The sequence below is a fragment of the Microcaecilia unicolor genome, chromosome 3 (assembly GCF_901765095.1).
Source record: "Microcaecilia unicolor chromosome 3, aMicUni1.1, whole genome shotgun sequence".
NCBI classification, from domain to species: Eukaryota; Metazoa; Chordata; class Amphibia; order Gymnophiona; family Siphonopidae; genus Microcaecilia; species Microcaecilia unicolor.
The window spans coordinates 346090563-346112567 of NC_044033.1; the positions used below are offsets into that span (position 1 = coordinate 346090563).

Consider the following 22005-nt stretch of genomic DNA (forward strand, 5'->3'; position numbering starts at 1 on the left):
AAAGCCAGGCGGGTACGTGAGTACATTTCTGTGAAACATATTTATCAAAGAACAGTGTGTGACTGCACGCATTAGAAAGCGTGCACTGTCTGCTTCACTGATTCTTAACAATTAAGAGAGTGTAGGGAGGGGAAAGGGTTGTTTAAAGCAACAAAATAATATTTCATTTATGGCCAGTATCAGTGTGCTTGTTCAAATAAGAAACACTGATGTCCCCCATAACAAGAATCAAGGAAGAATGCCATCTCATGGCATTTCAGGCTATCCTATCCTATCCTGGAGTGCCTGATTAATAACCTCTCCTAAGGATGGAGCAGAGTGGGCTGCTAGTACTGGTTTCTCAGTCAGCGATTTTAGGATCCATTTATCTCTCAACAGCATATCAAAGTAATCACAATGGGACATCTCTGAACTACTATCACTATGCAGATTCCTTAGGAAACATTAGAAGAAAAAAACAAAAGACTGTTAGTGAACCTGTTTTTTGTGATCCATGCACTCTTACAAAGCAGCATACTCATGCCCAAACACACTTGATCAACTGCTGTTTCCAGGCGAGTAATTGCATGTGTCAAGTGCATACTATTTTTTTCAGGTATAATAACTAAAGCGATTACTTACTCACTGCCACACTGGAGGGAATGCAGGGAGTGGGATGTATTTTAGATTTCTTTTCCTTGCTGACAATTGAATTTGAGCATAATTAATTTCTTCCATCAGCACAGACTCGCATAGTTTGCAGGACACGGGCTGCCACTGTTCCGGGTTGTTCTTGCTACTCTGTTCTTATTACCTGCATCACTAGTTCCTCAGCCTACCATGGACTCTGACCACCTCAACAATCCCTCCTCCCACCCCTGCCCCCAGAAACCCTGCAGTCCAGAGAGAACAACTTTCATATTTATTTATTACATTTTCCCACCTGTTTGCAGGCTCAATGTGGCTTACAAGTAAAGGCATTTGACGTTACAGTTGATAAGAAATACAAAATTGTGTTGTGGTCAGATGAGGTAGGTGTGAGTCAGGCGTCATTGGGTCAAGGGGAATGGTGGTGGTAAGTTGTCCAGTGCGATCCTTGATTATGTTGTGTTGCTGGGTGTGAGGGGTTAAGTTGGATCGGAGGGATAGGCTTTTTTGAAGAGGTGAGTTTTTAATGATTTCCTGAAGTTTAGGTGGTCGTGTATTGTTCTCACAGCATGCGAGAGTCCGTTCCATACTTGTGCGCTCAAGTAGGAGAAGCTAGATGCATATGTTGTTTTGTATTTTAACCCTTTTTTATTTTGTATTTTATGAGCTAAAGGCCAGATTTAGTACAGGGTGACGAAACTTAAGTACCGAAAAATTCAGCGCTACGTGCTATTCTATAAAGGGAGCGTGCCTTACATAAGAATAATGTTTAGTGCAGATCATGTGCCTAATTGTTTATGTGCCAGACTTATGCCTGCTAAAACCTGGTGTAAATGCCAGTGCCCAAACTAGGGGACTCTTTTACAAAGTGGCGGTAAGCCCAATGCAGGCTTATACTGCTTGCTAAAAGGGAAGTACTGCCAGGCTACTGCGGCAGCCCAGCGGTAGTTCCCACCCCTAGCGTGCGTCATTTCCAGTGCTACAAAATATATTTTTGTTTTTGTAGCGCCGGTGTGTACCCGCTGAAAATCGGGCAGTGCTCCCACCCAAAATAAGGTGGTGGTAAATGCTCCCACTTCACTTGCTGCACATTCATTCCTTAAAATAAAACCCTTCCTTTTACTCGCCGCGGTAAATAGGGGCCTCGGTGCTCGTCAAAAACATGCGCCGACACCAGCACAGGCCCCTTTTTTGCTGCAGCTTTGTAAAAGGACCCCTAGGTGTGGATAGACAGTACTCTGTAATTCAGCATTCTCCCGACATGCCCATGGCCACACCCCCTTTTGAGATGTACGCCATGGGAGTTAGGTGCTATGTCTTATAGAATATACCAGGGGCGTAGCCAGACTTCGGCGGGAGGGGGGTCCAGAGCCCGAGGTGCGGGAGCACATTTTAGCCTCCCCAGTGCCGCTGACCCCCCCGCCATTGCCAACACCCCGCCCGCCATTGCCGACCCCACCACCACCAACTTTGCCCCCCCGCCGATGACCCTCTCAACCCCCTCCCACCGCCAACCTGCCGTCGCCTACCTTTGCTGGCAAGGGACCCCAACCCCCGCCAGCCGAGATCCTCTGCTTCCTGCAAAAGGCTTCCTTCCTTCTGTTTCTGACATCCTGCACGTTCTACGTGCAGGACGTCAGAAACAGAAGGAAGGAAGCTAAGCCTTTTGCGGGAAGCAGAGGACCTCGGCTGGTGGGGGTTGGGGTCCCCCGTCAGCAAAGGTAGGCGATGGCGGGTTGGCGGCGGGAGGGGGGTGGTCGAGAGGGACGTTGGCAGGGGGGTCCAGGGCCAAATCTACAGGGGCCCCGCCCCCAGGCCCCAAGTAGCTCTGCCACTGGAATATACAAAAGGCCCAACGCCTTATGTATTTTATTGCATATCTTTCTTAAAATATTCACAGACCAACTGACAAGGCCATGTTTCATTTTTGCTTCAGGGATGGTCCTAGAATACAATACAAACATTAACTGTTTGGGTTTTCAAGGTATTCAAATTGAAGATGCATAAGATAAATGTGCGTACAGTTTTTTTTTTTTCAAACATATTCATTAGGGTCGGGATATCCTGAAAACCAACCCGTTTGCAGACCTTGAGGAATGAGTTGTCTGCCTTTGACTTATAATGAAGGATTTAGATGTAGAAAGTCCCTTAAAACTTGTTTCAAGGTGATGAAGATAGAAGGAATGTTACAGAAAGGGGAGCTACACAGCACGACAACACACAACAGTTTTTTTTGTATTTTACTGACAAGAATATTCTACTGGATAGGAAATATATGCAGACTATGCATACAACTATCATAGTATCTTAACAAAACATGCCTCATTGTCTTTATTGTGGTTTTCATATAGCCAAAGATATATATGTGGCATCAGTATTACCTAGTGGTTTTTATTGTCATTTTCAAAATTAAAATATGAGACTTATAGGGCTCATTTTCAAAAGAAGAAAACGTCCAAAAAGTGGCATAAATCTGCATTTGGACGTTTTCTCACAAAAACGTCCAAACTGGTATTTTCAAAACCAATTTTTAGATGTTTTCCTAGGAAGTCCATCAGAAGTGCATTCAAATTATAAGGGGGTGTGGCAGAGGCATATTAAGGGTGGGATCTGGGCGTTCCTAACACTTGGATGTTTTTCTGCCATAATGAAACAAAACAAAAACATCCAGGGCTATAAGTTGGACATTTTGGTCTAGACCTGTTTTATTAATAAATAAGCCACAAAAAAGTGTCCTAAATGACCAGATGACCACTGTAGGAATAATGAATGACCAGTCCTATTAGAGCAGGAATAGCCTAGTGGTCAGTGCAGTGCACTGTAGAGAAGATGACCCAGTTCCATAATCCACTCTATTACACTTGTGGTAAAAAGGGTCAGCCCCCCCCCCCCCCAAAAAACCTACTGTACCCACATATAGTTGACACCTGCAGCCATAAAGACTATTGTATTGGTGTATAGTTGGGTACAGTAGGTTTTCATAGGTTTTGAAGGGCTCAACATAAAATATAAAGGGGTAATGATGGGATATGTATACCCAGGACCTTTTATATGAAGTCCACTGCAGTGCCCCCTAGGGTGCTCTACTGCTCTGCTGGGATGCCTGTGTGGCCAGTCTACTAGGAAAACTGGCTCCTTTTATATCCCATTGGCTTGATTTTGTGACATTTTTGTGTGTGTGGGGGGGGGGGGGGGAATGGTCCAAAAAGATAGACATATTAAGCACAACAACATCTAGGAAATGGTCATTTTTAAATAAAGAAAGATGGACATTTTTCTGGTTTGAAAATGATCAATTTCACTACTTGATTTTTGGACATTTCCAGCAAAATGCCCAAAGTCGGATTTAGACATTATATTGAAAATGTCCCTCTAGCTAGGGGCTCATTTTCAAAGCACTTAGACCTACAAAGTTCCATATGATACTATGTAACTGTGTAAGTCTAAGTGCTTTGAAAATACGCCTTCAAATTGGTAGAATTATGCTTGGGGAGAAAGCTTAACTGATACTGTTAAGTAGCTTAGAGGATTCGTATTAATCCACAGCTACAGAGTCATTTCACATGTATTTCGTTTGCAGTAACATCAACCTCAGGTTTAAGAAATCAAGTACAGATCATTATAGCCAGGTGCCCATGCAAAAAATATATCTGTATTCAGAGTTTAAAATGGAGCAGTGGGTTTACCACAATTGCAGCAAGACTGTGTAGCTACATCTTATGGGAACCATTTATCGTTAACTAGGAAACATTTTATTCCTCTGATTACCTCTATGTGTCCCTTCTACTCACGTTGGTGTCAATATTCAGTTGGGGCGATACCAGTGCTTAACTTTGTACATACAGTAAAATCTCTATTATCCGACGTAAACGGGATAATACAGAAAACAATGCATAAACCCCTCAAACATTGCATAAACAAAGGCCTAGAGTTCCTGATTTTCAAAAACTGTTCAAAAACAAAGATTTTTAAAAGCAATAAATGTGATGACACCACCAGGGGGTGTGTTCTGTCTGATATGCTGGATGGTCGGATTAGCAAAGGTCAGATAATTAAGAATGTGCTGTATATTCATCAGCACTATCTGTTTACTTGGTGCCATTGACTATACATCACCACCAGCAATTATCAGTTTAAGTTACTTACGCATCCAGTTTCTCCCACAGAAGCACACAATTGTGGAACGCACTACCAAAAGCCTTGAAAACTACGTACGAACACCTACACGTACGGAGATCACTAAAAACGTATTTGTTTAAACAGGCATACCCTACGAACCCAGCATAAATGTCTGACCGATGCTACACATCAAAACCAAAATACGGTATGGACATAATACAATTCTTCCGTGTACGACCCCTTATGTGGGTATACCACATGAATAAACTTTATCCTATCTCATATGGCTGTACCACATGACCTTTATCTCATCTCAACATCATTATGTATTTGTTTACACCGGAGCCTGCAATCGCATCTCCGGTATTCTTACTGTACACCGCCTTGAGTGAAATTCTTACAAAAAGGCGGTAAATGAATCCTAATAAATAAATAAATATGTAAGCCACATTGAGCCTGCAAATAGGTGGGAAAATGTGGGATACAAATGTAACAAATAATAAATAATAATAAGTTAGGCCTGCTATTTGGCAGTCCTAAATCAAACAAATAACATTTATCTATCAGCTGAACATCACTAATACACAGTTTCCACTGCCATCTTCACCTCAGCATCTTTTTACATGGATAATATTGGGCTGTTTAAAAATATCCAGATATGCAAGTTATGCATTCTTCACCCATCAGTGAACTTACTCTTAAAACTGACCCCATTGGGAGCAATTTTTTAAACTCATTTACCCTGGAAAATTGGCTGAGAATGTCCTGTCTAGTGTGAGGGTAAAGGTATGCATGGAAATCAACAAATGTAATTTTACTCATGGGCCTGCAAGCACTATGCAGAGACTCAAACTGCCCTTTCCATGATATGTAGGAAACATCTTCCTTCTAATCATAGTGGGGTTTTGCAAAGATTCAGCCAATGGCACAGAAGTTAAGAATAGCTATGCCGGGTCAGCCAAATGTCCATCTTGTTTAGTAATCTATTTCTAACAGTGGTTAATCCAGGTCACAACTACCTGACTTAATCCCCAAAAGTAGCGGAATTCCATACTGCTTACCTCCAGGAGTAAGAAGGCTTTCCCCAGGTCTACCTTATTAATGGTTTATGGATTTATTTCCAGGAATTGTCCAAATGTTTTCTTTTTTTTTTTTTAACACAGCTATATCTTCTGGCAATGAGTTCCATAGCTTAACTATACATTGAATGAATTATTTATTTAATATTTATTTAAAATGTAACTTAATTGTGTGTCCTCCAGCCTTTGCACTTTTCGAAATGTTAAGCAATTGATCTACATTCACATGTTCCATTCCATTCAGGATTTATAGACCTCTATTTTACCTCCCCTCAACCATTTCTTCAAGCTGAAGGGCCCTAATCTCTTTAGCCTTTCCTCATTTAGGAGTTGTTCTATCTCCTTAATCACTTTGGTTGTCTTTCTTTGTACCTTTTCTAATTCTGCTATGTCTCTTTTGAGATGGCTGAGACATTGTAGAACCAATTTTCAAACAGCTCATATGGCTGCAAACTATGCGGGCAGCATTAATGCGCGTACTCTGCACAAATATTCAAAGAGAAACCACTTTTGCAAGTACAAAGCAAGTGCATAATTTGCCCCTGCTATTTGTATGAGCAGTGTAATGAAGTCAAAATAGCATGTTTACTTCTGAAAATCAATTTTGCATATACTGCTTTCCTCCCAAGCCTATAGGAATACCCTTTTTGAACCTAAAAGTTTATTCAAGAAAATAATTTTACTGCAAGTTTATAAATAATAAATTAAAATTTTGTCGATGATATGTGAAGCATTTTGTGACACTAGGCAATGTGCCACTCACCATATTTCAGGAAGGAGCATATAAGAACTCTGAAAGAATGTGAACTCATAGGAATCCTAGGAATTCTAGTCCCTGTAGGTTCTAAACTAAGAGGAAGTAAGCTCATTGTGGGTGACAAGCACCCTGGGAAATATAGTAAGAAAGCAGCATTGGTTCAGAGCACAAATAAAGGCAATTAAGCACATGGGCCCAATTAAGCAGTCTGCTATAGATATAAGAAAAATTCCAAACTGCCACATGGGAGGCTGGTTTTGACTATGACTGATTTGGACCATGATTAGGTCAGAACAGCTGAGTCTAGGAGATGTTATTCTTTGCAATGGCATTTTGCATTAAGTTGTTCAAACGGGCTATATGAGAATTCTAAGAGGTCAAGGGTGAAGCCTGTACTTGAAAGTTGTAAATAAAAGCATGTAGATAGTATACCAGTTTCTTGCCTCATTGTTGAAAAGGGGGAAGTTAGTGCTGAGTTCCTGGCTCAGAGAGGTAAGCTAAAGGGGTCACCGTATAACACGCTATTCACCGATACCACTCCTTATTCGAAAAAGACATTATAGATGCAAGTATCTCTATGATCTTTGTGTTTGGTAATCAATATGTTGGTTGATCCTTGTGAGAATGCATCATCTAGTTGAAACCAGCTCCAGGGCATTTTCTGTTGCTGACCTATTATTATGGAATTCACTACCTCAGGACATATGGTTGGAGTATAATTACTTGAGACTTAGGAAAAAGCTAAAAATGTACTGGTCAGTATTCAAAATGGTTTAACCAGCTAGAAACACTGCTGACTGGTTAAATCACTAGTTTGTGGCTATCCACTAATTCTCACCAGCACTTGGAGGCCCTTTCACTAAGCAGCAGTAAAAGGCGACCTGCACTATCCCCAGCAAGGGGCTTTCACATGGGTTAAGGCTACTTTTAGTGCTCAAAAAAAAAATAGTGAAGAGCAAAAATATAATATGAAACCAATACTATTTAATTTGCCCTCAACATTAACCAAGGAAATTGCCTGTTAATCACTTATTGAAGAATGGAAACCTTCAACTGCCAGGGACGCCTACAAAGATGGTCTTCCCTTAAACGGCTTTTATCATGGGTTTCAACAGTCCTCTGGAACAAGCTACAACAGAAAACGACTCCAACTCGGAGAAAAAAAAACTATTGTAGCCAAAAAAAACCAGAGGGATTTTGTAACAAAAAATACATTAGAACAATATTCCACAAGGTTAATGTTGTATCAAAATACTGGAAAAGTATAAATGCTACATGTGCACAGAAGAAAAAATACTTAGCTTATCCACCCGGGTGGTCTCCGTAACTTTTGAATTTATGCAAAGGTATCCATCCAGGTTAACTCCAAAATTAGGTCAAATATAGCAGAATGTAACTTCCCGACAAGGGGCCCCCTTGTTTATCTGCCTCAAGAGGAATCCATTAAAAAAAAAGTTTTTTTCAGTCTTTCAATCTGACATCAAACTGGCAATGACCAATAAACGCTCATAGTTGGAATCTCCTCTGACATTACATCAATAATGAACCAACTGTTCTAATGTATTTTTTGTTACAAAATTCCTGTTTTTTGGGTACAATAGTTTTTTCTCCAAGTTGGGGTCGTTTTCTATTGTAGCTTGTTTCAGAGGACTGATGAAACCCATGATAAAAGCCGTTTAAGGGAAGACCATCTTTGTAGGCGTCCCTGGCAGTTGAAGGTTTCCATTCTTTAATAAGTGATTTACAGGCAATTTCGTTGGTTAATGTTGAGGGCAAATAAAACAATATTGGTTTCATACTTTTAGTGCTGTCAGGAAATGGCTGATTTTCCTATTTCTACAATAATGGTCACACACTAATTTTCCCATTAGTGAGTAGCTATTAGTGTTTATCAACAGCGGCGTACCAAAGGCGGGCGGTGGGGCGGTCCGCCCTGGGTGCACGCCGTTGGAGGGGTGCAGAGAGCAGCCACGCGCCTGTTGGCTCCGCTGGTTCCCTGCTCCCTCTGCCCTGAACCAGGTTACTTCCTGTTCCTGGGCAGAGGGACAAGGGAGCCAGCGGAGCTGAGAGCTGCGCGGCTGCTCCTAGCAACTAAGAATGCACCCGGGGGGATGCATTGGCGATCCGCCCCATGTGACAGCCGGCCTAGGATCGTCGCTGCTTATCAACACCTATTTTGTAGGTGGTTAGGGCTCACGTGCTAACCACATGCTAATCAGTTAGCATGCACTAACAGATTTTCTCAGAACATGCCTACGCTCCATCCCAGTGCTGAAAAATAAACACTGGGTAGTGCACACATGCAAAAACTACTGCAGTATGCCTGAGTGTGACTTGCGGTACTACATTTTTACCTGTGGTAAACATGCATTAGTACTTCCAGCAGCTTAGTAAAAGGACCCTTTGATCAGTTATTGCCACTGAAAATGAGCAGTTAGCGCCTAAATGAAACCTGGTTATTTGTGGGGGGGGGGGGGGGCATTCGGGGGGTGGACAAGTCATACTTTAACTGGCCGGGATAATGGCATAAATGAAACTGCATACAACACATTTTTATCTTTATGTGGCAACCTGTGACTGGTTAAGTTCTGAATATCAACTTTGGTGCCGCAGAAACCGGATATTCAATGCCGAGGCCTGGACGTGTCCTGGCATTGAATATCCAGGAATAACGCTGGTTGCAGTCAGCATAACACTCACTGCTGCCAGCTGAATATTTGCCCTGTACATTTTTTTACACAAACCTATCCTAAATATTTATTTATTTAGATTTTGCTCACACCTTTTTCAGTAGTAGCTCCAGGTGAGTTACATTCCGGTACTCTGGATATTTCTCTGTCCCAGGAGGGCTCAGAATCTAAGTTTGTACCTGAGGCAATGGAGGGTTAAGTGACTTGCCCAAGATCACAAGGAGCAGCAGTGGCAGGATTTGAACCAGCCACCTCTGGACTGCAAGACCAGCGCTCCAACCACCAGGCCCCTCCCCCACTGGCTTGGGTAGTAATTTGAGTACTCTTTATATGTTTTTATCTCCATCAACTGTTACTTGTTAATATTGTATTCTGCTGTGAACTAATTGTATCTGGATTAGTGGATTATAAATGATGTAACATAAATAACTTAACTAAAGGACAGTTTTGAAAGTGTTGCATTTTATGCTCATAGCTTGAACTTTCTGCAACTGCTGGAAGTGAAAAAATATCACAGACAAAAATGTGTACATAGAAATGAGCCAAACGCTGTCTAGGATCTTTGCCTGAAAGCAAAGTTCGAGGAACTGAGCAATAGTTTCACATCTCTTCTGGCAAACGTTTATGCATGCATGTTGCTCTCTGTGGAAATTTTGGCCATACTGAAGTTAAAGAATAAAGTTGAGGGTAAAACAACTGATAATTGCACCTTTTTTTTTTTGCCTGACCCTTAAGGGGGTCTTTTACTAAGGTGCACTAGCATTTTTACCTCATGCTAAAAATCAGCTGGCGCTAAACGCTGACACCCATAGGAATATAATGGGCACCTCAGCGTTTAGCACCAGCTAAAAACGCTAGTGCACCTTAGTAAAAGGTTCACAAATTTGGTCCACTATCTCTAAGGGAATCAAAGGATAAAATTTGGGCGGCTAACAATTTTATAGCTTATGAACAGCATCTGAAGGTGACAAAACAGTGTGACAAGGCGGTGGCCGTAGCGAGAAGGTTGCTAGGCTGTATAGAGAGAGGTGTGACCAGCAGAAGAAAAGAGGTTTTAATGCCCCTGTATAAGTCGTTGGTGAGGCCCCACATGGAGTATTGTGTTCAGTTTTGGAGGCCATACCTTGCTAAGGATGTAAAAAGAATTGAAGCGGTGCAAAGAAAAGCTACAAGAATGGTATGGGATTTGCGTTACAAGACGTATGAGGAGAGACTTGCTGACCTGAACATGTATACCCTGGAGGAAAGGAGAAACAGGGGTGATATGATACAGACGTTCAAATATTTGAAAGGTATTAATCCGCAAACAAACCTTTTCCAGAGATGGGAAGGTGGTAGAACTAGAGGACATGATATGAGATTGAAGGGGGGCAGACTCAAGAAAAATGTCAGGAAGTATTTTTTCACGGAGAGAGTGGTAGATACTTGGAATGCCCTCCCGCAGGAGGTGGTGGAGATGAAAACGGTAGCAGAATTCAAGCATGCGTGGGATAAACATAAAGGAATCCTGTTCAGAAGGAATGGATCCTCAGAAGCTTAGCTGAGATTGGGAGGCGGGGCTGGTGTTTGGGAGGCGGGGCTAGTGCTGGCAAGACTTCTACTGTCTGTGCCCTGAAAATGGCAGATACAAATCAAGGTAAGGTATACACAAAAAGTAGCACATATGAGTTTATCTTGTTGGGCAGAATAGATGGACCATGCAGGTCTTTTTCTGCTGTCATCTACTATGTTACTATGTTCTCAGCCCACTGCTCTAACCATTAGGCTACTCCTCCATTCCAATAATGAAGAACCTTAACCACTAATCAATATTTCAGACAAGGGATCCAGCTGGACACAAGTCCAGCTCCAAATCACTTTGCCACACTTTGCAAATCCGAGAGCCATTGATTGCCATAGTTGCACACGTACCAAAGCATTTTAACAAAACTCTGTTTTTATTATATTTTTTTAATGGTTTCAGTGTTATAAAAGAACAGTGCAAACTGGCTATTGTTGGTGTTTTAACATTGTGTTCCCACGTTAGCAAACATTGTACTATTGAAAAGGTCAGTCAAACAAAGAAATGGATCAAGAAAATGGCAACTTCTGTGGCTTTAAAAATTGTGCCAAAATGTTTATCTTCTCGGTTCATGAAACCATAAAATAAGTTCAGCATTGTGAATCATCTCTGAACTTCAAAGCCTGCATGGCCGATGTATTATTTGAGAATCATAAAACTGCAGAGCTACTGTACTGGAAGTAAATAATTAGCTATGTCTGAATCAGACACTCAAAAAAATCTCACTTTTTCATCAAAAAGCCATTCAAAGCCTTTTTCCCTTTCAATTTTCCATCTCTTCCCTTTATACTCTCTCCACACAAAACATAATAGTCCCTCATAGTGAGAGCAAACAAGCATACCTTTCTTAAATTCAAGGCAATGCAGTTATCAAGCGTGGTTAATTCTGACCCTTGAGAGACAAAGAAACAAACTTGAGCAGAACTGGTAAAGAATGTATAAAGATGGCTACCTGTCGGGCCCTTTTACAAAGGTGCGCCAAAAAGTGACTTGTGGGTGTATGTATTGGATTTATTTATTTGGATTTTGCTCACACCTTTTTCAGTAGTAGCTCAAGGTGAGTTACATTCAGGTACACTGGATATTTCTCTGTCCCAGGAGGGCTCACAATCTAAGTTTGTACCTGAGGAAATGGAGGGTTAAGTGACTTGCCCAGTGACAAGGAGCAGTGGTTTAATAAGTTGCGATATATTTATGAAATTGAACAGTTGTAAAACTGTTGCAAAATGGGGAAAATTTGGGGCATGGCATTAAAAATATATAATGAGCATACCTAAAGACAAACTATATCAACTCCCCTCCTCCCTTTTGTTGTTCTTTGTTTTTGTTTCTTAAATGGGGTGTTGGGGGAAATTTTTTTATAAAATGAGAGGTTACTGATGCTTGCATTTCTTACGTTTGTCTGTTTGCATTGTTGGCCTAATGGCTATGTATGATCACTTACTCAGTGTGCGCACTTCTGTTAAATATTATTTTTATAACAACATATTTTACATTAATGTCCAAGTGTGTTTTCCATCAGTTTTCTAATAAAGTACCTCTTTGAAAAAAAAAAGTGTGGTTAACACCAGGCCACTATGAATTTATGGAAGCAATAAATACACTTGTATACCAATCCCCTGTTTTTGATTGTTTGAGGGTCTCCATTTCCCCTACAAAGCATATTATTAGAATTTAGTCCAAAACAGATTGCTCTACTTTATTCTACATGTCACCAAATAAGCTAGAATTTTACAATGGAATATGGAAATAAATTGCATTTAATCAGAGGCAAAGAAGGGAGATACTTTGGCTGCCTCTGTTTTTTTTTTTTTTTTAATTTTTTCCAGGTCACTCATATGGTTGAATGTTTTGTATTTCTTACCTGGCACCCTTTTTGCCCAGCTGATCATGTGTACCAGCTCCTTGTCAGCGAGGTTGGTCAGTAGAGTCATCATGGAAGCTTCGCTGAACGATTTGTTTCCGTCATACTCAGAATACACAATAGGTGGCTCCGCTTCCATCAAAGCACTAATGAACTGCTCAGACGTCAGGGAGAGGACAGGATTCTTTTTCAGACCCTTAGTTGATGGACTCAACCACAGGGTGGTTGTTCTTATTTCTGATGCAGCTGCTTCAGACCTTTGCTCCTGCTCGTCTTTCTGACGCTTGTGTTTCAGCATCCGCCCACCCCTCCGATCCTTCCGAATACCTGAAGATGCAAAAATACTTTTAACATTTTTCTCTTAGCAATGCCCAAGATAATTGTTCATACCATTATGATCTAGCCACAAAAATCTTCAAAATGAAAGAGATTGCACAGGTTGAAAAATCTTAAGGGGTCCTTTTACTAAGCTTAGGTAAAAAAAATGTGGCTGTAGTGTGCCCTTGAATGGGGTTTTTTTTTTCTATGTGCTTAGGCCATTTTTACCACAGCAGTAAAATGACCAATTTTCTACCTTTTTAAAAAAAATTATTATTAATGGCCATGCACTAAAGTTTTTTCTTAAACAACTTGGAAACAAGTATTTTGGTAAGCTTATAAATAATTGGATTTGTAAGGAGGAAAAAAGCCTCGAGAACAGTGGCGTAGCTACGTGGGGCCTGAGGGGGCCGGGGCCCCCGCAGATTCACCCCAGGACCCCCCTCCCGGCGAACCCACCCCCGCCGCCACCTACCTTTACTTTTGCTGGCGGGGGATCCCACTCCCCGCCAGCCGACGTCTTCTCAGTCCTTCCTGCTCTTCAATTTGTTTGCTGACGTCCTGCACGTAATTGTACGTGCAGGACGTCAGACTCAGAGAACAGTTCTGTTCTCTGAGTCTGACGTCCTGCACGTACAACGTGCAGGACGTCAGCAAACAAATTGAAGAGCGGGAAGCGACTAAGAAGAAGACGTCGGCTGGCGGGGAGTGGGATCCCCCGCCAGCAAAAGTAAAATAGGCTGCAGCGGCGGCGGGGTCGCGGTGGGAGGGGGCGGCAATTTCGGCGGTGGGGGGGCGGCGCCGGGGGGAGGGCTAAAATGTGCCCCCTCCCCCCGGGCTCTGGACCCCTCACCCACGGAAGGCTGGCTACGCCCCTGCTCGAGAAGCACCGTCACCCCTGTGTTGGAGTATAATACTTATGATATGATACTTATGCTGACCCAGAATATTTGTTTTCTGACATGCAGAATGTTTGTTTTTGAACTGTTGCTTTGCTACAACCCCGCAAACCAGGCGGGTGGAGGGCTAGGACTTCTTCATCATCCAGAAAAACCTCCCGCTGTTCTCCAACTGCCTTCCTTTTCAACATCAATTTATAGCACACTGATTATTTGTCAAACTTGCTTAGTTTGCGGGGTGACGGTGCTTCTCGAGGCTTTTTTCCTCCTTACAAATCCAATTATTTATAAGCTTACCAAAATACTTGTTTCCAGTGGCGTCGCGAGGGCAGCTGACACCCGGGGCGGGTCGCCGCTGCGCACCCCCCCCCCGGGTGCAGCGCGACGCACCCTCCCCCCTCCGTAGCGCAACACCCCCCCCCACCCACCCACCCCCGACAACATACCTGGAAGGCGGTAGAGGGGCGGGTGGGCGGGCCAAACCGCCGAGAGCACGCCGCTGGGAGGGTGTCGGCGCCTCGCTGGTTCCTTGCTCTCTCTGCCCCGGAACAGGAAGTAACCTGTTCTGGGGCAGAGAGAGCAAGGAACCAGCGAGGCGCCGGCGTGCACCCGGGGCGGACTGCCCCACCGCCCCTCCTTAGTACGCCACTGCTTGTTTCCAAGTTGTTTAAGAAAAGATTTCTCTTATCAGTGGAAACGTGTCCCCATTCATTACTTTAGTTCATGTACTAAAGTTGCCATTAGCATGTGGCCATTAAAAAAAAATTAGCATGTGTGCATTTACTGACACCTATTTTACAGGTGGTAAGGACTCACCGGCTAATCCTGCACTAACCAGTTAGCATGCGGTAATGTAGTTGCACTGAGTAGCGCAATTAGAAAATATGTTTTAGCATGTGCTGGCTATGAATTTACTATAGGATGCGGGAGTGCATGCCACACTAAGCCATTTTAAGCTGTGGTAAGTGCTTAGCACAGCTTAGTCAAAGGGTCCCTAAGTTAGACAAACCTTTAATAGATTTCACTAAAGATAGCTGAATATAAATTTATGTACAGGGTCACACTTGGAACTTGAAGATCCTATATACAATGTTCAACTTGAAGGCCATTCGGTTTACTGCATCTTTGTCATAGGCCTTACAAGCAACCTGTGAAAATGTATATCTCAACTAAAGAAGAAACTTTCATTCAAACCTAACAAGAATTTCCCATAGGGAATCCATGAAACATTTATGTATTTATTCATAACATTTATACCCCACATTAGCCCAAAATAGACTCAAGTTCAATGTGACTTACAAACAAACAATAAAGTGAATAAAACATAATAATGTACAGAATATAACACAAATTACAATAAAGTCAAGAAGGAAATTAATGCATGTGCAGTAAGTAACCAGGGATTTAGAGTATCTCAAGGTCAAACAAATAATTAAGGGTGGATAGGTGAGAACATAATTAGGCAGGACAGATGGGAAATGAGATTAAGATAAGGGTGTAAAATTCAAATAGAGTTCTTTGTATTCAGAAAGGCCAGACTGAAGAAATATGTTTTTAGAAGACTAACATCCAGGTATACTTCAGATTTATACAAAATGGTACTATAGATTTTATTGATAAGTTCCATCAATACTCTTTTTATTCCCCTGTCTCATATTAAACTCCAAACTCAGAAGATCCTTAAAATCTGTGGCAAAATCAATTGAAATTCAAGATTTATAATTGCACTGCCACTGACCATTTCAAAACAAGACTCCTTAGCACAGAGAAGTAAAGCAAGAATTCTATCATTTTTGAAATGTAGATTTAGCCCAAGAGGGAGAAAGATAACTTTTTCTAAACAAGTGCCTCTCAGCTAGAGACTATTTTTCTCCTGAGCAAATGAAGTTCATTGGGTTTCTGGCATAAAGGAAGATTTGAATAGCTATATACAAATGGAAGATATTTTTCAAAAGCATTTCCACAAGTAAAAACAGTGATTTAACCCAGGAAATACACTTTTTAAAGAATTATTCTCTCAGTATTGGGTAAAAGTCTATACCACCTGGATGCACGTCTGTTTACCTGAGGACAAAGTTGGGAAGGGGTTTACAGTTTGAAAAATCAAGCAGATGTTCATGCATTAACACAGAGAAAAATATTTGGGTGCATTGCATGTGAGCAAGTAATTCTAAACTTACCACTAAAAGCTAAGAATGAGAAATGTCTAGTAGACTGGCACATATCACCATCTTCAGGACAATGAAGGCAATTCCATAACAGGGCACCAACATTTAGGGGTCCTTTTACTAAGCTGAGCTAATGAATTTAGCATACACTAATGATTAGCACACGCTAAATGCTAAGAAGCCCATAGGCATAAACCTGCAAATGCTATATAGTGCGATTAGAGTTGCGCTTGCAAATTTGGGCGTATTTTGATTTGTATGTGCAACTGTGGTTAATAAGCCAATTAGTGCCGATAATTGGATGTTAACAAACAATTATTGGCACTAATTAGAATTTATGCACACTACTCGCTAAGTGTATTCTATAAAATAGTCCACATAAATTCTACTGCGCAGATCTAAAAGTGGGTGTAGCCATGGGAGGAGCACGGACTAGTTGTGGGCATTCCTAAAATTCACACACAATATTGGAGAATTACACTCAATGTGTAATTAAACTCTGGAATTCGTTGCCAGAGAATGTGGTAAAGGCGGTTAGCTTAGCAGAGTTTAAAAAAGGTTTGGACGGCTTCCTAAAGGAAAAGTCCATAGACCGTTATTAAATGAACTTGGGGAAAATCCACTATTTCTGGGATAAGCAGTATAAAATGTTTTGTACATTTTTGGGATCTTGCCGGGTATTTGTGACCTGGATTGGCCACTGTTGGAAACAGGATGCTGGGCTCAATGGACCTTTGGTCTTTCCAAGTATGGCAATACTTATGTACCTGTTCTGCGCCTAAAGTTAGGTGTGGGCATTTATACCAGCTTTTCACTACTACTACTACTACTTAGCATTTCTATAGTGCTGCCAGGGTTACGCAGCACTGTACAAGTTTAAACATGGGGAAGGACAGTCCCTGCTCAAGAGAGCTTTCATTGGTGTAAATGGCTGTGCCTAAATTTTAGTTACATGGAGAGTGCTATGCAGGCCTAACTTTAGGCATGGTTTATAGAATATGCGTCAGCACATTTTTCATCCATATTTCCAAATATAGAATCTGGCCAAAAATGAGCTTCTTAGCATTTAGAATGCACTAAATCCATTAGTTCACCTTAGTAAAAGGACCCCTTAAGCACCAAATTTCTGTGGGTAGTGAGCCTATCCTATAAGAACACTTGTGCAAATGTTCTTGCAAAATACTAGCATAAACCAGCATTGGTGCACCTAAATGTAGGCGCCAGTCTATGCAGCATTTACACATGTGACTTACAGTATTCTGTAAGTAGTCCAAATCATGTTGGCCATGCCTATGACACATCCCTGCTGCTCCCCTGTGAATACACAAAAATGCTTAACATTTGCTTATATGTGCTTAGATATGCTTAATGTTGACACTGCTTGATGGTCACACAAAATTTCATTCACTAACACCACCAGGCATTACCAACCATTACTAAACATAACCAACATGAATACCAACAGATTGTTCATGATAATCTACTTCCTCCCCCTAATATACCACGCATGGACCACTCCCAATATAAACAACAACCTACCCGCAACATATAAACCCTACAGACAACCCAACTACAGTTCATCAGTCCAAAAGAATAACAACCAACAAACAAACAAACAAACAGGAAAAACAAATACATTCGGAAATAACCAACAGAAAGTGAAGAATGGACACAACAAAACCAGATACCAAGAAAGCAGACAGATAATAAAAATTAACACAACCATGTCCCAAACTGAACCTTACCGACCAATCCAAATGGGATACGTAAACGCCAGATCAGTAGTAAATAAAACAGAGATCATAACAGATTGGATCACCACAGACAATCTTGACCTCCTATTCATTACTGAAACCTGGATTCATGACCTAAAAGACCCCATAATCTTAGATTTATGCCCACCAGGATACAAAATCACCCACTGGACAAGAGATGGAAAAAGAGGAGGAGGAATAGCCATAATATACAAATCTGAGTTCACCATTACAACCACAGCTGAATCCATTCTGCCACAACTTGAAATCGCCTTGGTAAGAATCAATCAGCCTAACTTGCAGGAACACCTTAACGCAGTCCTGCTCTACATATCACCAGGCAACTGGCAGGACTCCCAAACACACCTCATGGACTTTATCTCGAACACTTGTGTCTCTACCTCAAATCTAATCATAATAGGAGATATCAACCTGCACCTTGAAGATCTCAACTCAACAAGCACCCAAGAATGCAAAGAGTTCCTACAACTATGGGATCTTCACAGGACAATTACACAGTCAACTCACATCAAAGGACACACACTAGACATTATCACACACAAATTTGATCCCGACTCAAACCTTATACTAACTGACACAAAATGGACACCCACACCGTGGTCCAACCACTATAAAGCAAACATCTCCCTCCAATGGCGTACGAAAGACTCATCGAATAAACAAGAACGAAAAACCTACACAACGAGAGGAAAAATAGACCCAGTAATATTCTGGCAACAGATCTACTATAACGACTGGACAATAAAAGCAGATACAATCCAATTCCTCTTAGAATGGGACGACAGATACAGATCCATATTAGAAAATATTGCTCCAATCCAAACCAGAACCTCACGTAGAAAGAATTACCTTGGTTCAATGAAGAACTGAAAAAACTTAAAACACAAGTTAGAAGGTTAGAACGAGCATGGAATAAAAAGAAGGATGACCCCACACGTAACGCCTGGAAACAGCTCCAAAGAAAATACAAATATACCATAAGACAAACTAAAGGATTACATTACAAAACTGTAATTGGACCAAACTACAAGGACACACATAAACTCTTCCAACTCGTGAATAAACTACTAGATATTACACCAGTCACAACCAACAGCAAAGATGCACCAGGAGCAGACAATCTCGCGAAATACTTCAACGAGAAAATCATACAACTACGACTTAAGATACCTGTCAGCACCATCGACTATGCTGAACTCCTTAACTGTCTAGACCCAGACCCTGGCGTTTACCCAGCAGACAGAACCTGGACCAACTTCGAGACACTATCAGATGATATCATATCCCAAACGCTTAAAAGATTTGCCAAATCTCATTGCAAACTAGATATATGTCCAAACAACCTTATGACATATGCCCCTCAACAATTCATAACAGACATAACAAAACACTTGAACTATATGTTACAAAATGGACTCTTCTTGAAGGAGAAAGAAACATTCTACTCACCCCAATACCTAAAGATGCAAAGAAAAGTGCCAGTGAACTAACCAACTACAGGCCAGTAGCATCCATTCCATTAATAACCAAACTAATGGAAGGGTTGGTGACCAAATAACTCACAAACTATCTAAATAAATTCTCAATACTCCACGACTCCCAGTCAGGATTTCGGTCTAACCACAGTACTGAAACAGTACTAGTCACTCTCATGGCTAAATTCAAACAAATGATTGCAACTGGAAAGAACGTATTACTCCTACAATTTGACATGTCAAGCGCTTTCGACATGGTTGATCATGGAATACTACTACATATCCTTGAGTACTTCGTAATTGGAGGTAACATTCTCAACTGGTTCAAGGGATTCCTAACAACACGATCATACCAAGTGACATCCAACTTGACTACCTCAGCCACATGGACACCTGAATACGGAGTCCCACAGGGATCCCCCCTATCGCTGACTCTATTCAACTTAATGATGATACTCTTGGCCAAACTATTATCAAACCAAAACCTCAACCCATACATATACGCAGACGACGTAACGATCTACATCCCATTTAAACAAGATCTAAAGGAAATTTCCATTGACATCAACCAAAGCCTCCACATCATGCATTCATGGGCGGATGCATTTCGGCTGAAACTTAATGCAGAAAAAACCCAATGCCTAATACTCACCTCTCAACATAACAAGAACAAATTCACAGCCATTAACACACCAAATCTGAACCTTCCAATTTCGGACACCCTGAAAATTCTTGGAGTTACCATCAATCGACATCTAACACTCGAGAGCTATGCGAAAAACACAACCAAAAAGATGTTCCACTCAATGTGGAAATTAAAGAGTAAGACCTTTCTTCCCAAGAACTATTTTCTGTAACCTGGTACAGTCAATGGTGCTCAGTCATCTGGATTACTGCAACGCACTCTATGCCGGCTGTAAAAAGCAGATAATCAAAAAACTTCAGACAGCCCAGAACACAGCAGCTAGACTCATATTCGGCAAAACAAAATACGAAAGTGCTAAGCCCCTACGAGAAAAACTACACTGGCTCCCATTTAAAGAACGCATCACGTTCAAAATCTGCTCCCTAGTTCACAAAATCATTCATGGAGATGCACCAGCCTACATGTCAGACCTGATAGACCTGCCACCCAGGAATGCCAAAAGATCATCCCGCACATTCCTTGATCTTCACTTCCCTAACTACAAAGGTCTAAAATACAAATTAATGCACGCGGCAAACTTTACTTACTTGAGCACACAATTTTGGAACGCACTACCGCCAGTGGCGTACCAAGGGGGGGCAGTGGGGGCAGTCCACCCCGGGTGCACGCTGCTGGGGGGTGCCGCGGCGTGCGCCTGTGGGCTCTGACTTTGCTAACTTCGCTCGTTCGCTGCAGCTCCCTCTGCCCCGGAACAGGTTACTTCCTGTTCCGGAGCAGAGGGACTGCAGTGAACAAGGGAAATTAGCGAAGTTGGAGCCCACAGGCGCGCGCCGCGGCACCCCCCCCCCCCAGCGGTGTGCACCCGGGGGGGGTGTCATTTCGCCGGGAGGGGGTGTAATTTTGCAGACGGGGAGGGGGGGGGGGGGCGCATCAGCGATCCGCCCCGGGTGCAATCCAAGCTAGGAATGCCACTGACTACCGCGCAAATTAAAAATGATCTACGAAACAACAAACTTCCAAAAAGTACTGAAGACCCATCTCTTTAACAGGGCATACCGAAAAGATCAACCAATGTGAATGTACACAGCTCCTCCACATACATTCAGAACTGTCTTACAATATCTGCTTGCTATACTATTATCACGTTTATCATCACCGTGTTACCCAAAATCCTTCTTGTTATTCTACTATTACGTTTTTTTCATTATCATGTTGCCCAAGATCCTTCTATAACACTAATTGTCTATTTTTTAATATATTTCCACCACACATGATGTATTGTAAGCCACACTGAGCCTACAAAGAGGTGGGAAAATGTGGGATACAAATGCAATAAATAAATAAATAAATAAATACACCCCCCTTGTATTTACACGCTAAGCCAATTTAGCACATAATTATAGGAATTATACTGTCATTTATCTGTGCAAGTGTACATCTACCTGCATGAGTGACCATAATCTATAAATTCTGCAAAAAATGCTTCAATTTAGGGGCCCTGCTATAGAGAGAGATGGAGTATGCTAACAGTTTGGTAAATTATTCTTGTTCTTAATTTCATACAGAAAACAGATATTTGATTAATCATCCAAAAAAAGCCTGGGTAGGCTATTTTCCATCTCAAGTAATAAACAATTTCCCCAGTTTTCTGCTCATCAAAACAAAAAAGTCAAAGACTGAATATGCCATATAAATTAACAGCTGGAACCTTATGTAACATAGTACTTGTTGATTCAACTCTTTCATAACTGCCGCTAAAATTGCATATGGTCAGGAAATGCATTTTCAGATAAGTACAAAGGGCCTCATGCATTTTTCTCCTTTTCTGTATCTATGGGAAAAGATCAAGATGAATCGGACCCTTATTGTATGAACAGTCAAAAATAAAATTATACATATAATATGTGTATAAAGTTACACATGTATAGCACGTCAACATATACTAAACTGAACAGATGCATTACTGGGTTTGGTGTTAGAAAGGAGTTTTAATTTATTCTGCATACTTATGTGCACATAGGCACATA

At 41.5% G+C, this 22005-nt stretch overlaps 1 protein-coding gene across 2 annotated transcripts in view; it reads right to left on the reverse strand.

Annotated features, from left to right (window-relative positions):
• ESR1 (estrogen receptor 1) overlaps positions 1-22005 on the reverse strand; it is a 587957-nt gene that overhangs the window by 170950 nt on the left and 395002 nt on the right. For both annotated transcript variants that reach the window (XM_030198471.1, XM_030198472.1), the window contains one exon: positions 12698-13024. In XM_030198471.1, coding sequence (XP_030054331.1) covers positions 12698-13024 — 327 coding nt within the window. The remainder of the gene's footprint in view (positions 1-12697; positions 13025-22005) is intronic.